Source organism: Centroberyx gerrardi, chromosome 8, assembly GCF_048128805.1.
Source record: "Centroberyx gerrardi isolate f3 chromosome 8, fCenGer3.hap1.cur.20231027, whole genome shotgun sequence".
In the NCBI taxonomy this organism is placed as follows: Eukaryota; Metazoa; Chordata; class Actinopteri; order Beryciformes; family Berycidae; genus Centroberyx; species Centroberyx gerrardi.
This window is the reverse complement of record NC_136004.1, coordinates 9,054,547-9,070,493: the sequence shown is the minus strand read 5'-3', so window position 1 is coordinate 9,070,493 and position 15,947 is coordinate 9,054,547. Positions and strand designations below refer to the sequence as shown.

At 45.7% G+C, this 15,947-nt stretch overlaps 1 protein-coding gene across 1 annotated transcript in view; it reads right to left on the bottom strand.

Annotated features, from left to right (window-relative positions):
* cux2b (cut-like homeobox 2b) overlaps positions 1–15,947 on the bottom strand; it is a 74,190-nt gene that overhangs the window by 34,730 nt on the left and 23,513 nt on the right. The window contains exons 2-3 of the mRNA XM_071922196.2: positions 7,396–7,506; positions 5,728–5,775 (exon numbers count right to left, since the gene is read on the bottom strand). Coding sequence (XP_071778297.2) covers positions 5,728–5,775; positions 7,396–7,506 — 159 coding nt within the window. The remainder of the gene's footprint in view (positions 1–5,727; positions 5,776–7,395; positions 7,507–15,947) is intronic.

The window sequence follows — 15,947 nt, the reverse complement described above, 5'->3', positions numbered from 1 at the left end:
GCCAAGTGCCTATTTATAACATCCCCCCCCTCTCTTCTTTACCTGGTGTGCATCCCTGGCTCTAAACACGCATCCATAATGATGAATACACCCAACTGGGACGCTCCGACAGGGCATCAGTCAGGACAGGAAAACAAACACGCCAACACGCACACGCACACACACACACACACACCATCAGATCACAGCACAGCAGAGGAGGGATAAGACTGACACAGGGAAGGCTGATGGAAAGGTTGAGGCGTCTCAGCATAAAAACACCCAGTAGAATCACAACAATCAGTCACCACAGAGGAAACAAACAAGGGCAGTCAGATATATTAAACTTCTTCAAAAGGCCCAATCTGGAGCTGCAGCATGGCGCGCCCCTGTTGAAACACTGTCGCCCAACAACTGGTTTTGTTTACGCAGTGATTTATCGGATTGAAGATATTTCACACTGAAGTCGACTGTCTGAGCTTTTGAGCAATGGACTGACAGCATCTGGCAGGAATTCATGAGTTTTACATGTATTTTTAGCCTGGAAAAAACATTTACTTTTATAATGTTTGCAAACATTGGAGGCAAAAATACCAGTATTTTGAGTTATGGTATGCTCATCAAGTGCTAAAATGCTTATAATATGCTTATAACAATATGTGACCCAACATGGAAAAACTGCTTTTTTTCCTCATAGATTTCTGATCTTTGCATTCAGGGCTTAAAATGGTTTATTACATAAAAAGGGGTCAATAAATTATTAATTATTTAATCCAAAAAGGGCACTAAATGTAAATGTTTTGATCAATGTTTTTCTGATGTAAAATGGGACTCCTGTAAAGTTAAATGAGCCTGCCTCTCAAGAAGCAGAAATGCCATCAAAATAATAATAAAAAAGTCTTCAATTATGTGTCCTCTTGTCGATGTATGGACTTTAGCATTAGCAGAGCCGCAGGATTGCAGCGCTCCTTGTGGGAGACAAGGCGAGAGGCGAGATGAACGACGTTGCAATGTTTGATCCAATATCCGCTCGGTGAAATCAGACACAGATGTAAGCTTGTTCTGCTTAGACTAATCAGAATCGATAAAAGTAAACTTTAAAGTAATAAAGAGTGAAACGGTAAGGAGTGCATCAGGTTTGGGTCGAAAGCAGCTGTTCCGCATTGATCTGGCGAGCAGGCGAGGACACTCCACCTCTGGAGACGCAGAGGAGGTAAAAGACTCTGGGAGGGTGTTATCTAATGTACAATGACACCCCCTCGCACCCTCACAACCTCACACCCCTACCCTTCTGCTCCGTCTCTCTCTCTCTCTCTCTACTCCCCCCCCCTTCCCTGCCTCCCACCTTCCTTCCCTCTCCTCAGTATGAAGAGGACACGAGTGATAAACCAGGAGCAGAGAGCTGGAGGTTTACATGGCCCTGGAGCCCATTATGTTCCCCACAATAGGCTGGAGGCCTGGACGTGCTGTGAATAGGTAATGGCCTGGAGATCCTGGGCCTGGCCTGCTGCTCAATGAGCCTGAGACAGCCGAGCTAGAGACGGGCATTAGAGATACCTCAGCAGCCCAGTATGGAGCGGTCTCGCCGTAGCCGGGGGGAGGCAGGGGAGGACGGGCGGCTGGGAGCGCGTGAGAGAAGCAGAAGGATGTCATAAATGCCTCTTACATACAGTGCGGCATGAATAATAACACAAAGGGAATATTCAGAGGCAACTGTAAGACAGGGATTTGGTTTATATGCACCGAAGTAGTGCTATAATGTACAGTATACACAGAAATCACCACCAGCTTGCTTTTAATACTGTATCCAGCCTAGGAGCACCTATTGTACGATATTGTATGACTGTGCTGCACGATTTTCTCAACCCCACCTTCCCAAGTTAGCCATCCACTCAGGCAATCTGCACCTAATAACCACAAGGTTTAGCCCATGATGAAGATCTGTCTTCATTGAGCTGGAAAAGCGGTAGCGTCGCTGAGCATTTTTCCTAACGGCGCAGTCCCTCATCTATGAAAGTGCCATAGAGCCCCTCAGACAATTAGGCAGGGAAAAGCTTTATGACCGTTAGACTCACTCAGCGAGCGGCGCTCTCACCGCCAGCACCGCCAGGAGCGCTGGCTCGTGCAGAAAGGTAATTACGGAGCCTCTCATAATGACACGGAGGAAGCTTGCGTCATAACACCCACAGCCTTTTTATCATAGCGCCGTAATTAATTATCATCCTTTACTCTTTGATTCATTCCACTATTCATAACATATTCATACATTCAAGAGAAATTATCATTTCCTTCAGGAATTAATCAAAAGGAGGAAGGACTGGTCGTCTCTCGATGGATGATCAAAGACGGTGTTTGCCTACCTCGCTGCATGGCAGGCTGTGCGGTGTGGCGGGCTCAGGGCAAGGTCTCGCAAAACACTCACACATCCTGGTCTCATTCTCCAGGACACTGGCCGAATCGCCTGCGATACGTTTTACACGATTGCATTTGGGTTGAAACCGCTGCTGCATGTGTATCTGATTAATGAGAAGTAAATGGATATGACAATCCAAACAACCGTTATGATGGTGGGTGTCCGGCACACAACTTTGCCGCATATCACCCCCTGTCTCTCTGCTATATCTGTCACTCTCTGCTGTTATGTATACCCCATCTCAGAGGATGTAAAAATCATTAAAGTATAATTCCATTGGCTTTGCTTTTGTGTTGCTTCACCTTTCTACCTCACCTGAACCTGAGAAGTCAATCCTATGCAACATGGGTGTAAACTAGCAGCCATTTTGAGGCAATCGTTCTCATCAGTTTCATGGAGTTGGAAAGCTGCTGTATAGTCAAAATACCTCTACTGGGGTAGTCCTAGAAAACAAGCAACAACAACATAGATAAAAACATTGTCTTCCCCCACATCATCACTTCCCAACCTCGGGGGAAGAAATGGCACAGTTAGACTCATAAACAGGTGTCCACCGGCCCCCAGTCGGCAGCGCTTTAATAGCTGTTTGATGTTTTTGATGTCTAGTCAGCTCGATTGTACCTTGCTGCCTGATAATGAGGGCCAATAATGATTCCTGAGCTTGAGGGGTTAATGGTATGTAACCGGCAGAGCTGCTAATTACACGTTACAAACTATTTATCAGAATCTCCATCTGCGCAAGCACCACAACTCTCATTGTGCACGCTAAATTACTCCACGGATTATCATTGTAAAGCAAGTTTCAGTAATTAGGGACCCATGCTGCTGTTTTCTTTTTCTGAGAGCACCAAACGACATCAAGAGGAGAGGAGAAAAATAGAATGACTAGTTAATTCGGGCCTGATATTCAGAATGATACAGGCCGAATCCGGATGTTCGGAGAGGAATCTGCCTCTCCCTAGGAAGAAGAGGCAACAAACATTCAAGAAATCTGTCACTGTTTTTTTCCCCCTCACAAAGGTTTATCCTGAGGGGAGTTTGCACTCTAAAGTGAGAGGGAGGTGTAAATTGCATTGTGGAGCCCACATAGTCTTGGTGCGACTTGGTGAAGACTGTTCTCTGTACGTTCAGATGGCAGGGAGAGCTTGTGTGAAAGTTGTGTGAACGGTGCGGTCCGACGGGCCTGTCTCTCCAGTGATCGGTTATTTGAGAAATAACTGTCATATCTCTTAGCCCCAAAGGTGTGCCTGAGACCATGGAGACATGTACCATCTCCTCTTCTTCGCAGTAAATTTTTATTAAAATTACCTTCATTATAAGACACTGTTCATTATAAAACCAAAAACGCCGGTCTCCCAGGGCCCTGCGGATTAATAAGGACAGCGGTGTATTTTAAGCCGTAAACTCAGCTCCTCACTGTCCTTAATCTCCTTCCTACTTCACAAGGCCAAATTAACACCTCTCCTCAGCTCTGACGGGACCTCATTAGCAAACTTCCAGGGAAAGAAAGAGAAGAGCAGAACGAAAAAGAGGAGAAGAAGGAGGGAAGCGACCAATGACAGCCACCAGCTCTGGGATTAACCCTTTCTCCTCCTCCAGCTCCTCAGAAAAACTAGGTCGGCAACGTGTTTCTAATCAGTCGCCTGGTTAGCGATAATTAGAAGGCGAGATTGGACGAGAGAAGAGAGGGAAAGTGGGTGGGGAACATTGAAATGAAAAAGAAAAGAAAGAGAACCTGTCATGTCGCAAACACTTCAAAGGAGCCGACTTCTCCTTTAGAAGTGGCATGATGAGGGTCCAAATACCATGAGGCGCTCCTCTGGGCCTCCGAACTGGGGGAGGTGGAGGGGGGACTGGGGGGGGCGGAAGCAAGGACCCAGTTCTTTCTCACATATATGCACGCACTCTCACACACACACACACACACACACACACGCTCAGACTTTTCTATCGTTCACCACCTGTACGGTGCAGCTGCGGGGGAGCTTTAGTCTATCCCAAAACACACAGCCAAACAAGCACATCCAACTCCACCTTCTCCGCACATTTTCCCCTGCAGCAGCAGGTCGAGGTCCCACAGCTTACACTGAGGTCTCGCAGACTACCGCTGGGTAAAGTTCACAAGCCTCCGCAAGCTGTTTGACATTACCAATAAGGTCAAAGTGTATCAGAAAACACCAGAGGATTTATATTACTATGGTGTGCCGGATAGCTCGCAGTTCCTCATGATCAAAAAATAGTTGAGGCTTTTCCACCGCAAGTTGGCTTACTTATCAATGTACAGTACATAAGCCTGTGAAAGTTAGATGAGAGAGACCGTTGGTACCAAGAGAGGCCTGCAGCGGGGAAAAAAATCATCGCTCATTATCAGCCATCTACTTTATCTACTATGAAACATCTCTAGACTCCCAGTTGTCAGACATCAATAGTCCTTAAATTAATCCTGTGGGTTCCTGTTTGCACAATAAAGATATGGAAGGGTGCTTCTGATATTTGTGCGACTTTACAGTCAGAGTAATTGAATTAGCACACAAATCAACCTTGTATTGCGGAGTGCAGTATTGAATGTGATAGCTCCAGCCAAGGAACACGGTTGCTTGGGCATAGTCAATTATAAACCATTAAAAAGAAGTTGCCAATAATCACCTCCAAGAGAACTGAACAATCCAGGCTGAGTGTTCTCATGTTTAGTGATGATATGGCTTTCAGGTTAGCGCTGAACGGGAGTTTAGAGGGGAGAGTGAGACTGGAAACATATTTGTGGTATCATTTCCATAAGCCTCTGCTTTGCGGACCATAACGCAGCTCACAAATGTGATTTATGACCTTGGTTTAATGGCTGGAGCAGAGTCTTGGTAGGTATCAGATGACTTTTTCAATATGGCGACGTCAGAGGGGGCACGGTGAATGCACCATCACAACAGGAAATGAGGGCTTGTCTCAGCCAAGAAAATATGAGAAGCCAGATATCTGATCATCTAATGGCAGATAGATGCTGCTTCACTTTGACAGAAAAGGCATCAGTCAATAAGCACCAGATGAGCAGTAACATGAAAAGTATGCCACGGATTCCTAGCCCCGCTCTATCAAATCATTCATCCCAGCGGCAGAGTGATCTCTACTGTAGAGAGGGCAATGCTGAACGTAGAGGGGCTGTCTCCTGTATCAGGAAATTATAATGTGGCACAGGAAAGCTTAAGAAATCGTCAATCCAAACGCTAAAGCTACTTAGTGGCTTCAATACTTCCTAATGAATCTGCGGGCTTTTATTCCGCAGAATCTGTAAATGTTTCATATATCTGGAAAATACAAAGACATGGGAGAAGGAGACTCACCTGGGCTTGGAAACTCTTGAGAACAGGTGCCACCATCTCCCGGACTTCCTAGACACAGACAAAAATAACTCGGCCTCAGCATTTTTATTTTGCGGATGCTCCACCTGTTTAGGGACCAGACTGGCCCCAGCGAGGCAAAAACAGCTCCATAAGGAAGAGGACTAAAAATCTTTAATGTTAATGGATTTTCTCTATAGCGTTCTCTTACATTGTGCAAGTGAGTGAGTGAGTGAGTGAGTGAGGTATGTTGTTATGGGGTGTAGGCATTAGTGGCTAAACCTAAGGGGTTTGAGTGGGCATGTTTGAAAAGTGGGGCTTTCCAGTAGCTTGCATTACAGCTCAGGATCCAGACTTCTACGAGCTCCCAGAGCCTCAGGTAAGGGGATTGTGCTGCCAGTGGTGACAGCCTGATCCTGTCTTAAACGCCTGTATAATACTGACAAGATTACAGCACACACTACATACTCAGACTGAGATAGGCAGGCAGTGTGGCCATGGCGGATAGCCTGAGGGCTCATTTATAAAATATAAAAATATTCTCTTTGACTTCATCCTCGATGTCAATGTACGATCATTTCAAAGAAGATGATGAAAAAAAAATCTAAGATCGTATCCATAGCATTCATAGCTTTAGCTTTTGATATATTTAATTCAACGTTATTGTCATTCTGCTATACAAAAGTGCAGAGTGAAACAAAAACACTTTTTCTTGGGGTCATGGTGGCACATTCCAAACATAAAACAGAATAAAATGAAAAACAATGCAGGGTTAGGGCAATCAAGGACGATACAAGATAAAACAGTGAAACAAAACAAAACTGCAATGCAATATTAACAATAGTAGTGTAAAGTGAGTGACGTATAGAAGTCATTAAGTCCAGGATGTAGATATAAAGTGACCGGTGCATAGAATTTGAGTATTGCAGTGCTAACATATGGCAGTTAGTAAGTGCCAGGTACATAGTAAGGTTTAATGGAACTGGTGCAGCAGAGAGAAATGATGTTGCTAGTGGGAGGTAATCCTCAGTAAAGTTCAACAGGGTGTTGAGAGAGTCCTGCTCAGGGAGGTGGGGTGCAGTAGGGGGTAATGTTCAACAAAGTAGTGCAAAACAGGTGCGTTTGTAAGATTCCTGTTGGAGGGGCGGTGCAGTGGGGGGGGGGGGGGGGGGTTCATGTTCGTTGACGTTCATCAGGGTGTGTTTGTGAGTCCTGCTCAGCATTCTTATGGCTTCGGGGTAAAACCTGTTCCTGATACATCACAGAAATTTTGAGAAAATCGATGTCAACTGCCAATTTTGACATCAAGACCACTTTTTCATAAATCCCTGCTTTGAAAGTAACAGCAAAGTTGTGCTTACCTTTTATAAATGAGGCCCCTGGCCTCTCCACACACCCAGCCAGAGGCTAACATTACTGCAAGCTCTCAGCATTTAAACATTAACAGAGGTATGGGGATACTAACCCTGACTTCTCACAAGTGTTGTGCACCAATAATATATACTAATGCGGATTATAGGAAAGAAATAAATAATTCCTGGTACAAAGGTATGCGGGGGCTCAAACACCGGCGGTGACGCAGACAGTCAGCATACCTGCTAGAGTGCAAACGAAGAAAATGACACATTGCACTGAGGGGAATGATGTGTGTGTGTGGGGGGGTGGACTCACCTCAGGGACATTTCTCTTGAACTCCCTGCTCAGCTCCACCAGGTGCTTGTGGGAATGTTCGCTCTCCTCTTGTCGACCCGCCAGCTCAGACGCTACAGAGTTTAGCTCCCTCTGCAAACAGACAAAAGAGAGAGAGAGAGAGAGAGAGAGAGAGAGAGAGAGAGGGAGGAACAGAAAGAGTGAGAGGAAGAGAGTGGAGAGACGGCACTTTAGGGAGCCTGCCAACGCTCATCCAGTAAAGCTTAGAGTGTACATAAATAAAAATACACTGCTGAATATTAACAATGTAATCCTTCATGATCTCACAGCAGTAATACTTACTGCTAGCCCTGGCCCATAAATAATTAAGCCAAAATAAATCCAATGTCTACAGTAGCAGAAGGCCTTTTAGATAATCAGTATTTGAAATAATCGATACGCTTGCAACGGCTATGGAGCACCAGTGAGGGAGTGGGGAGAGAGGGCGGGGGTAGAGAGTGAGAGAAAGAGAGAGAGAGCTAGAGAGAGCTGGAGAGAGAGAGAAGAGGGGGGGGGGGGGGGGAGTCACGTGGAGAGACCCAATAACCTGACAAACACCCTTACAAACAAATAGAGCTTCCTCCTGAAATGAGGAGCCGATTTTTAAAGCCCGGCGAAGACCAGATTCAAACACACAAACATCTCTCTCGCTGTCGTAATTACCACAGGTCAAATCTATTTTCAGTCTCGCCCCTCTTTTCCATCTCTCTCCCATCGCCTCGGCTGATCTTTATATTGATCCCGCATAGATTTTCAATACATGGCGGTAGTGTCCATAGCTTTAACCAAATTACCCTTTTGCTATAACAAAAAGCCCCGATCACTATTCCATTAATGTCTCTGCATATCGGTTGTTTACATGTCCGTGTTATAATAATGAGAGCTCCACCCTAGCAACATGTCGGATCCACTATTCAAAGCTGTCTGCATAGCAGGCCCTTCATCAGAACCTTGCATTCATGCTGGACTCAGCTGCACCGCATGCCATCCACAAATCCAATAGTATCGATCAGTCATCCAATTCCCGGCTCTTTCAGCAAACGGAAAAAAAAAAAAGGAAAACAGATTCAAACTCTACTCCCCTGCACTGAGCAGCGCTGGAACAGACAACTGTACATTCACGTCCTCTCGTTTTGTCTGTGATTCTTGGTAATTGATGAGGGTCTTCTCTAGTAACTGCTGGGATACAATATAAAAGTGGAGTAGGGGATTCAATTACCACTGTGAATTTATATATGACGCTGGAAAATTAAATTGACTGTGTTTTAATTAATCTCCAGTCTTACTTAAAGGCAATTTAATAAATTATCACACGAGTAAAAAAAAAAAAAAAAAAGAGAAAGAAAGAAAACGGAGGGATGAAACTCCAACAGCAGTGGCCTCGCGGGATGGTGGTAGCCTCCCGGTTAGGGAAGTAGGCCAATAATTGGAGGGCTTCTGGTTCAAGTCCCTGGACTGACGAGTCAGAGAGTGGCAAGATGAAGTCTGTGTCCAGACGCCACGCAATGTCATCCCTGTGATTAGTCACTACCAGAGTGTCCTTGAGCAAGGCACCTAGCCTACACTGCCTTGTGGTAATACTGGGCTGCTTACAACCTTTTTGTGTGTGTACCTATGATGTGCTTGGCACTGTGTCAGCCAAATAATGAATTTCTCTTGGCAACAATGGACTGACAAAGTTCACAGAAATGACACATCTGCAAGCCGAAGAGACTGCATTTCTCTGCTCATATATTCAGTCCTTCACAATGTTCAAACCACTACATGACCTTGGATTGTTATTTTTATTTTCTCTAGCCAAGAAAGCTACAACACTTTTTGGAGCATCTGGTTATCACCATTACTCCTTTGTACAACACCGCAAGTTCTGTACTTTGATAGAAAGCATCCAAAAGGTAAGGTGGGTAGCACATTTGGTTTATAGGAAATTTGTCGCTCCTGGTAAAGCGTACTGTCACTGAAAAAGGCAGTGGCCTTACAGGATAAGGGGACAGGACTGTCTAAATTCCTGCTAGTCATTACAGTCCATCTGGGATGAGCCTTCCTGGGGATTAGAGAGTGGGCTTTCAGGAGCCGGCCAACCTCCACTAGATTCAAATGGCCCCAGACCGGCTAATCTTGCCAAGAGAAAATTCCTCTAGAAGTGACTTTGAGTGGATTTTATGAGTACTTAAGATATAACAGTGTGGTGATTCTAAGTCGGCCAGTGCTTCAATGGCCTCAGCAGAGAACTGGATTCAGTTTTTATTGCAGCTCAACCGACGAGAATGGTGAATACTCAAGCTGTATGCAAGCCAAACAGTGCTATCATAATGGCATGGTTATTTTCAAAGCACCCCCATAGTTTCTAGACCATTATAAGGGAGGGGAGCCTGGGCAACAGCCCATCAAATGAAACCTGCTGTCTGTCTTTCTGGAAGGAAGTGAAGCAGAACAGACTGTTCGCTACTTTGGTTGTCTTGCTGAGATGGATGATGGGAGGAACTCCACAATGCAGTGTGTCTCAATGCTATCTCTTGAAACAAAAGATTTTGAAAAAGATTCTTCCTCGGCTAATCAAATCTGATCCATTTCAACCTGAGGCCAGGGCACCTTTGAGATCTCTGATAAGATTCACTTATCGTCCTCCATTATGTTGAGCTCCAACCTTCATGAAAACATTATAAGAACATGTAAAAATAAGAGGCTTCTGAACTCTTGAACACTTGCATTGAAAAAAAGGATCACAAACAAGTTCAACTAACTGTGCAAAGAGGAATTTCTCGGTAATCGTTTGACAGGTTTTTAAAAAGGGCGATCGGGACCAAATTTTCAGTGTGTGGCAGTCGGGTCAATACGGAGCTCCTGTCATTAAGCCTCTGCCAGTCAAACATCCAGCCATAATTGATGAGTTTCCCCTGGGGAGGGCGGAGCTGTCACTGGGGCTGGGGGGGCAGGAGAGGGGGATTCTGAGCATGGAACCAGTCCTGGCCTGCTGAAGTCAGCCTAACATGGGGAAAGCAATCTTGGTGACTTGATGTTACTTCTTGTAAATCAAAAACAAACAGCAAGCAAACCAGAAGCTCATTGGCTTTAAGTGGGCAGACCTGCAGCCTACTGGCCTCATTGAGCCGCTGAACAAAACAACAAGCCTTGCAGCAGCTGCCTCCCTCCACGTGTTTGATGGACAAAACCATGACACAAAATTGCAGGCTCTGCCCATTTGACACTCTATGCGAAGATGTACCCTCTTTGGGACGGCATCTGGAGTGGAGCTGTCACATGGCCTGACAGGCAGCCACTCACACTGCATTGAGCAGCTCAGGTATTTATGCACATGTGTGTTGCAGCAAAGACTGCAGGGAGTGGTCCCTTCGGACTCTAGTGAAAGGGGGATAAACAAGGCAAGAAAAATGGAGGCCTAGTGGCAACAAAGCAGCAAACAGACATGAACTGAGGAATATGGTGTAAGCAGGTTACAAATATTACACATTATATGTATATGTTTCACTTTAATGAGTACCAAGTTATGTCAATGCTAGCCAAAGGCAACAAATACAGTGTGAATAGCCTAATTATCAAATCCAGCTAAGACAATTCCTCTCCACAAAAGTTGGTCTAGAAAGATGCAGTATGACAATCTGTGCAAGCAGAATGTTTTAGGTAAAATGTGGGCCTCACCAATGTATTGTGTTGGAGTAGATTTGACATTGATTCATTAAACCTAGCTCCTCTTGATTACATCTGTAGTGGTAAGCTATTTTCTGGCCTTTCACAAAGACAACCCATGGTGGAAAATGTTGACAACTGGGAAAAAACTACCAAGGTACCGCAATGAGGTAGACTGAGTCAAAATCACTATTGTGTGCACTGGGCTTGGACAGCACAAATTAAAGAGGAAAAAATAGGAAGGAGGAGGAGAGAGGGGAAAATGCAGATGGGGTATTATTTTTCTTTTTGTATCCCATCTAATTGCAATCATAGGCAGATGTCTGAAAGTGTGACAGCATCAGCAGAATTGCTGCTGAGAGCACAGAATCTTTGTCTAAAAATAATCAGACATTCTGTGTGCTGCTGTTTGTTATAATGGTAATCGATGCTGGAGGCTTTGAATTCCATCAATTTATAGATCCACTCTGTTCTGCCTGGTGACTGTACTGCCTCACAACCCCCACCGCATACGCACACCGACACACCGGCACAAAAGCACACACACAAGCACGCAAAGTCTCGCACAAAAGAGCGGGTGGGCACGCATGCATGCACAGAGGCACATGTGCGCTGACATCCACGCACAGGGGTTGCATCAAGGCAGAACAGGGACCAGTGTGTGATTAAGATAAGTGTAGTTTCCTTTCATACATGCCTTATCGCCTCCCATTCTCTGTGAGGCACAAGATTGTCCATAGCAGCCTCAGATTAGCCCCGCATCTCAGACGCCACATTTGAGAGGGGACTGATCAATAAATCAAATCACCACAATCAATGGCCCCAATCACTGCAGTCTAGTCTGGCCTCAACATTATTACTGGCACCCCCAAGCCACTGAGGGAGGGGAGGAGAGAGTGGGAGGGGGGGGGGGGGCAGCTGAGGGGAGAGACGCGGACTGGGGCAGAGCACACACTGGCGCCTGTCCATATGAAAGATCCAAAATGAACTCTTATCTGGCCTCCTTGGAGCTGAGCATCAGTTAAGGGCAGGACGGGCAGCCAGTGTGTGTTGGACGGTCCAGACAGAGGGAGCGGGGCGGGAGGGGCCTCTGACCTCCGTGACCCGGCCCTGGGAACTTGAGCTCAGCACACAGCCTCTGACAGGGAAGCACTGGGGGGCTGCTATCACCTGGCAGCTCCCTCCATCTGTTTACCACTGGCTGCTGCTCTCCTTCAGCTTGGCTGGTGCTGCTCCAATTCACACCACCGCACTGCCGTTATACCACACCAGACCTGGGTCACATGCCATTTGCAAATGATTCTTAGAGTTTCGTTTTGACCTGCTGTGAGTGCCAGATGGGTGGGGTTCACCACATTAGGACGCAGATAAGTCGGATAAGGCAGTTCCTGTGAATGTTATGGACATTATACTATCCTATGCACCCCACTCACCTTGTGCTCCGGGTTAAAAAGAACCCTAAGGATTACTTGCAAATACTGCAACTGTCCACTGTGCAGCAGCAATACTGACTGCGCTGTGCAGAAATATGTAGGTAGTGTATAGATTGTGAAGGCGCAACGAGGAAAATCACATTTCATTTTGACACCTCTCTAAACTCTGGACTGGTAAGTCTGATAAATCATCCAAAATAATTAATCCCCAGTCAGTCAGGCTGTCTTCAAACAGCATGCTAAATCTTACAAAAGGAAGGAGAAGCGTGTGAGCGTTACAACCATCAGCAAAAGGTGTGACTGGTGTTGTCAGCCATTATTCGTCATACCCTGCTTCATTTAGAGAGTTTTGGCGCCTGATGCACCAGAGCACAGCCTACTTGTCAACACTTCTCTCTTTTTAATTCCAACACGCACACACGGACGCGCGCACACACACCTTTTTTTTTATTTCTCACTACCACTAATATAGTGGTAAAACATCTCTCTACGACCAGGGAGGCTCTATTACATCTATTGTTAAGTCCAATACTAAATTGTATCAAAAAGTATCAAGAAAACATCTCAATACGGTCCCTTCAAACCCTCCTGTATCCAACTTGAGTCCAATGACCAACTTTAAATGTCTTCCAATTAGAAACTTCAAATTACAATCTATGACTGAATGCTCTAAACGAAGGCCAATTAGAACACCTTATTTATCATCATTAAGGCCGACCATTGTTCTGCTCCTTTCCAAGTCTGTGGTTACAATCAGGGTGTCTATTGTCATTGTGTGGTACATGCACAGTGACTGATTACACAGTCCTATGATTCATTAGCAGACTAGTGGGTTGAAACCTGAGAGAAGACATGAAAACCTCAATAGGCCAAATGATCTGCTCAAATGGAGATGTGAATCTGGGAGAGTGACGGGGAGCTTTCGCAGTAGCCAAGGACACAAAAAAGCCCGCCTGTGCGCCAAACACAATAACTTCCCAAACTGAAGTTGTTTTTTTTAGGGGACGCATAAAAAAAATTAGGAGAGCGGCGACACTGTCAAACTCACACAATAAAATTGGGGACAGTGGGCAAGGTTTGTTTTCCTGTTTCTTTCAAAGTGGGAAAAGAGGAGTGCGCTGCGGGGGACTTCTCTCTGTGAAGCTCAACCATTGAGGTCAGTCAGTGGGAGAGGAGTAAAGCTCCATAGATCCAGCCATCACCGCGATGGCCCACTTTCACCTGAAACGACGAGCTGGAGCGATGCAACACAGCTAACCTGCGATTGTTTATTCTCTCTTAAGAAATGTCAATCTGTTCACTCTCAGGTGTGCTGCTCTTCCTCTTGTTTTTGTTGTTTTCTCCCCCCTACTCTCCCCGTTTTCCCTTGTCGATTGCAGGAAGATCAAAGCGACGCCGCTGGAAGAATCTGAATATTTCAGGTGTGGAGAGAGGGCTGCGTTTCACACCACCTGTGTAGCGCTGAGAGACAGGTCCCTCCTCTCGCTCAGCCTCGGTTAGAGGGGCCCCTGGGGCCCGGCGACATAAACCGGGGCCACCTGTCTGAGAGAGAGGGAACACTCCTTTACCCTCCTTCTCTCTATCACACTTTCTTTTCATTTTACAGCATTTGAACCAAAAATAAATGAATCTAAATAGAGCGGTGAGAGTGGGAATAAAACCTGGGCTGACAACAAGCAGCTGAGAGCTTTGAGTGCCGTCACAAAGGCTCGAAGATCTGGCAGACGAGTTCCTATGCCGCAGAATGGGAGCAGCCACTTGAAAGGGCAGTTTATACATGAATCATTTTGTAATTTGCCCTGTTCTGCAGCAGAAGGTAGCTCTCATAAGTTAAATGACGGGCCTGGTCAAGAAAATAACCAGGACTATTTTCTGCCAAAATGAGCCTCTAGTACACAATGTACAGTGCAGTGTGGGTTTGCGAGATGCCTCTCATCACATCATCGGGGCAGCCATTTCTGACCCAAAGCAAATAAAAAGTATCCCTGATGTCCGCACCAGTCTTAACAGTTTGATGTAGCTGCTCTCCTCGGAGGGCTGTGTGCCTTGACGTGTGTGCATGTGTAAGCACTTGTGTAAGCGTGTGTGTGTGTGTGTGTTTGTGTGCATGTGTGTAGACGTGTGTTCAGGGGGCGTGGAGCAGGTTCCACACTACCAGTTCCCAGCCATGTCTCTCAAAAGGGCCGTAAAGTCTTTACAGCAAATTCCTTACATTCATCTGTGTCAGAGCACTCGGCACACATTAGGCGTTTACACGGGAGGAAACACAATCTATTTGATGCTACACTGCCCACACGTCCAGAGCCCTCCTCCCCACACTGGAGATTCACAGTGTTTAACTTCCATTTCATATTCTGAACAGGCAGGCAGACAGGCAGGCAGCAGGCAGGCAGGCGAGTGGAGGGAATGGGCTCCATCTTGCTGTAAATCAGCATTTAAACACCCGGCTAAATGTAATCTGGAAAGAGTCAACAAGAGGCCCTCGCATTACGCCGCTCAAGATATTTGTTTTTATTTACTCTGGAATGTGCAATTGATTTTTGTTGTTCCCTTAATGATGTATGCAAACGGTGAACCGAAAAAAGTCACACTTCATTTTTTCCCCGGCTGCTGCTCCCCATCTTTTTAATATCAGCGGTGCTTATGTGAACAAGTGGAGGTTAATCTAGGGAGCGGGTCAGAGCCAGCCAGCTCTTTGTAAATGTCAGCAGGGAGATCCAGGCCTTTCTTATTACCACACTAAACCAACATGGCTGACGGCTCCAAGACGGATGTGTGACTTGGAGGTGTCTTCCCCCCACTTCTCACCGCCATCGCAGACCAACCCCATCACAGCAAACCTTATTAATCAATCGATTTATCGCCATAAATCAGGCCAGGCTTTGATTGTATCAGCAAGTCATGCAATCAATCAATTAGTCGGGACCTAGCGGCCCAATTTGCCTAAAGAAAGATGAATGCCTCTCCACATCATCCATTTGGTTGTCCGTTTACCCATCAAACACGGCTGCTGTTGACTCCCAAGCCCAACATGCATCCTCTTATCGATTTCTGCAGATTAAACTTGCGAAGGAATCAAAGGACACTTAACTGAGTGGGAATAATTCTGCCTTCTTCATGTGTATTGAAGTATGTTCTGTGCTCTCCTTTGATGGTGCAGCCTCATATCATCATCACAACAGTGTAAACATAACAAATCCAGGATACGGAGCTGTTATGAGCGGTCCAGCAAAGTGGATGGAGCGGCAGCCACACAGTGATATGCCTATTAACACTAACAGGACCCAGTCAGAGAAAAATAAATTGACCTTCACAATGGGACAAATCATGAATTTCATCCCTCGACCGTGCCCAGGTTTACATGGTAAGGGGAGGGGAACTAAGCAAGGAAACAGCTAGGTGAGCAAAGTGTGGAAAACATACGTATAATGACATATTTGTTTCATATTTCAT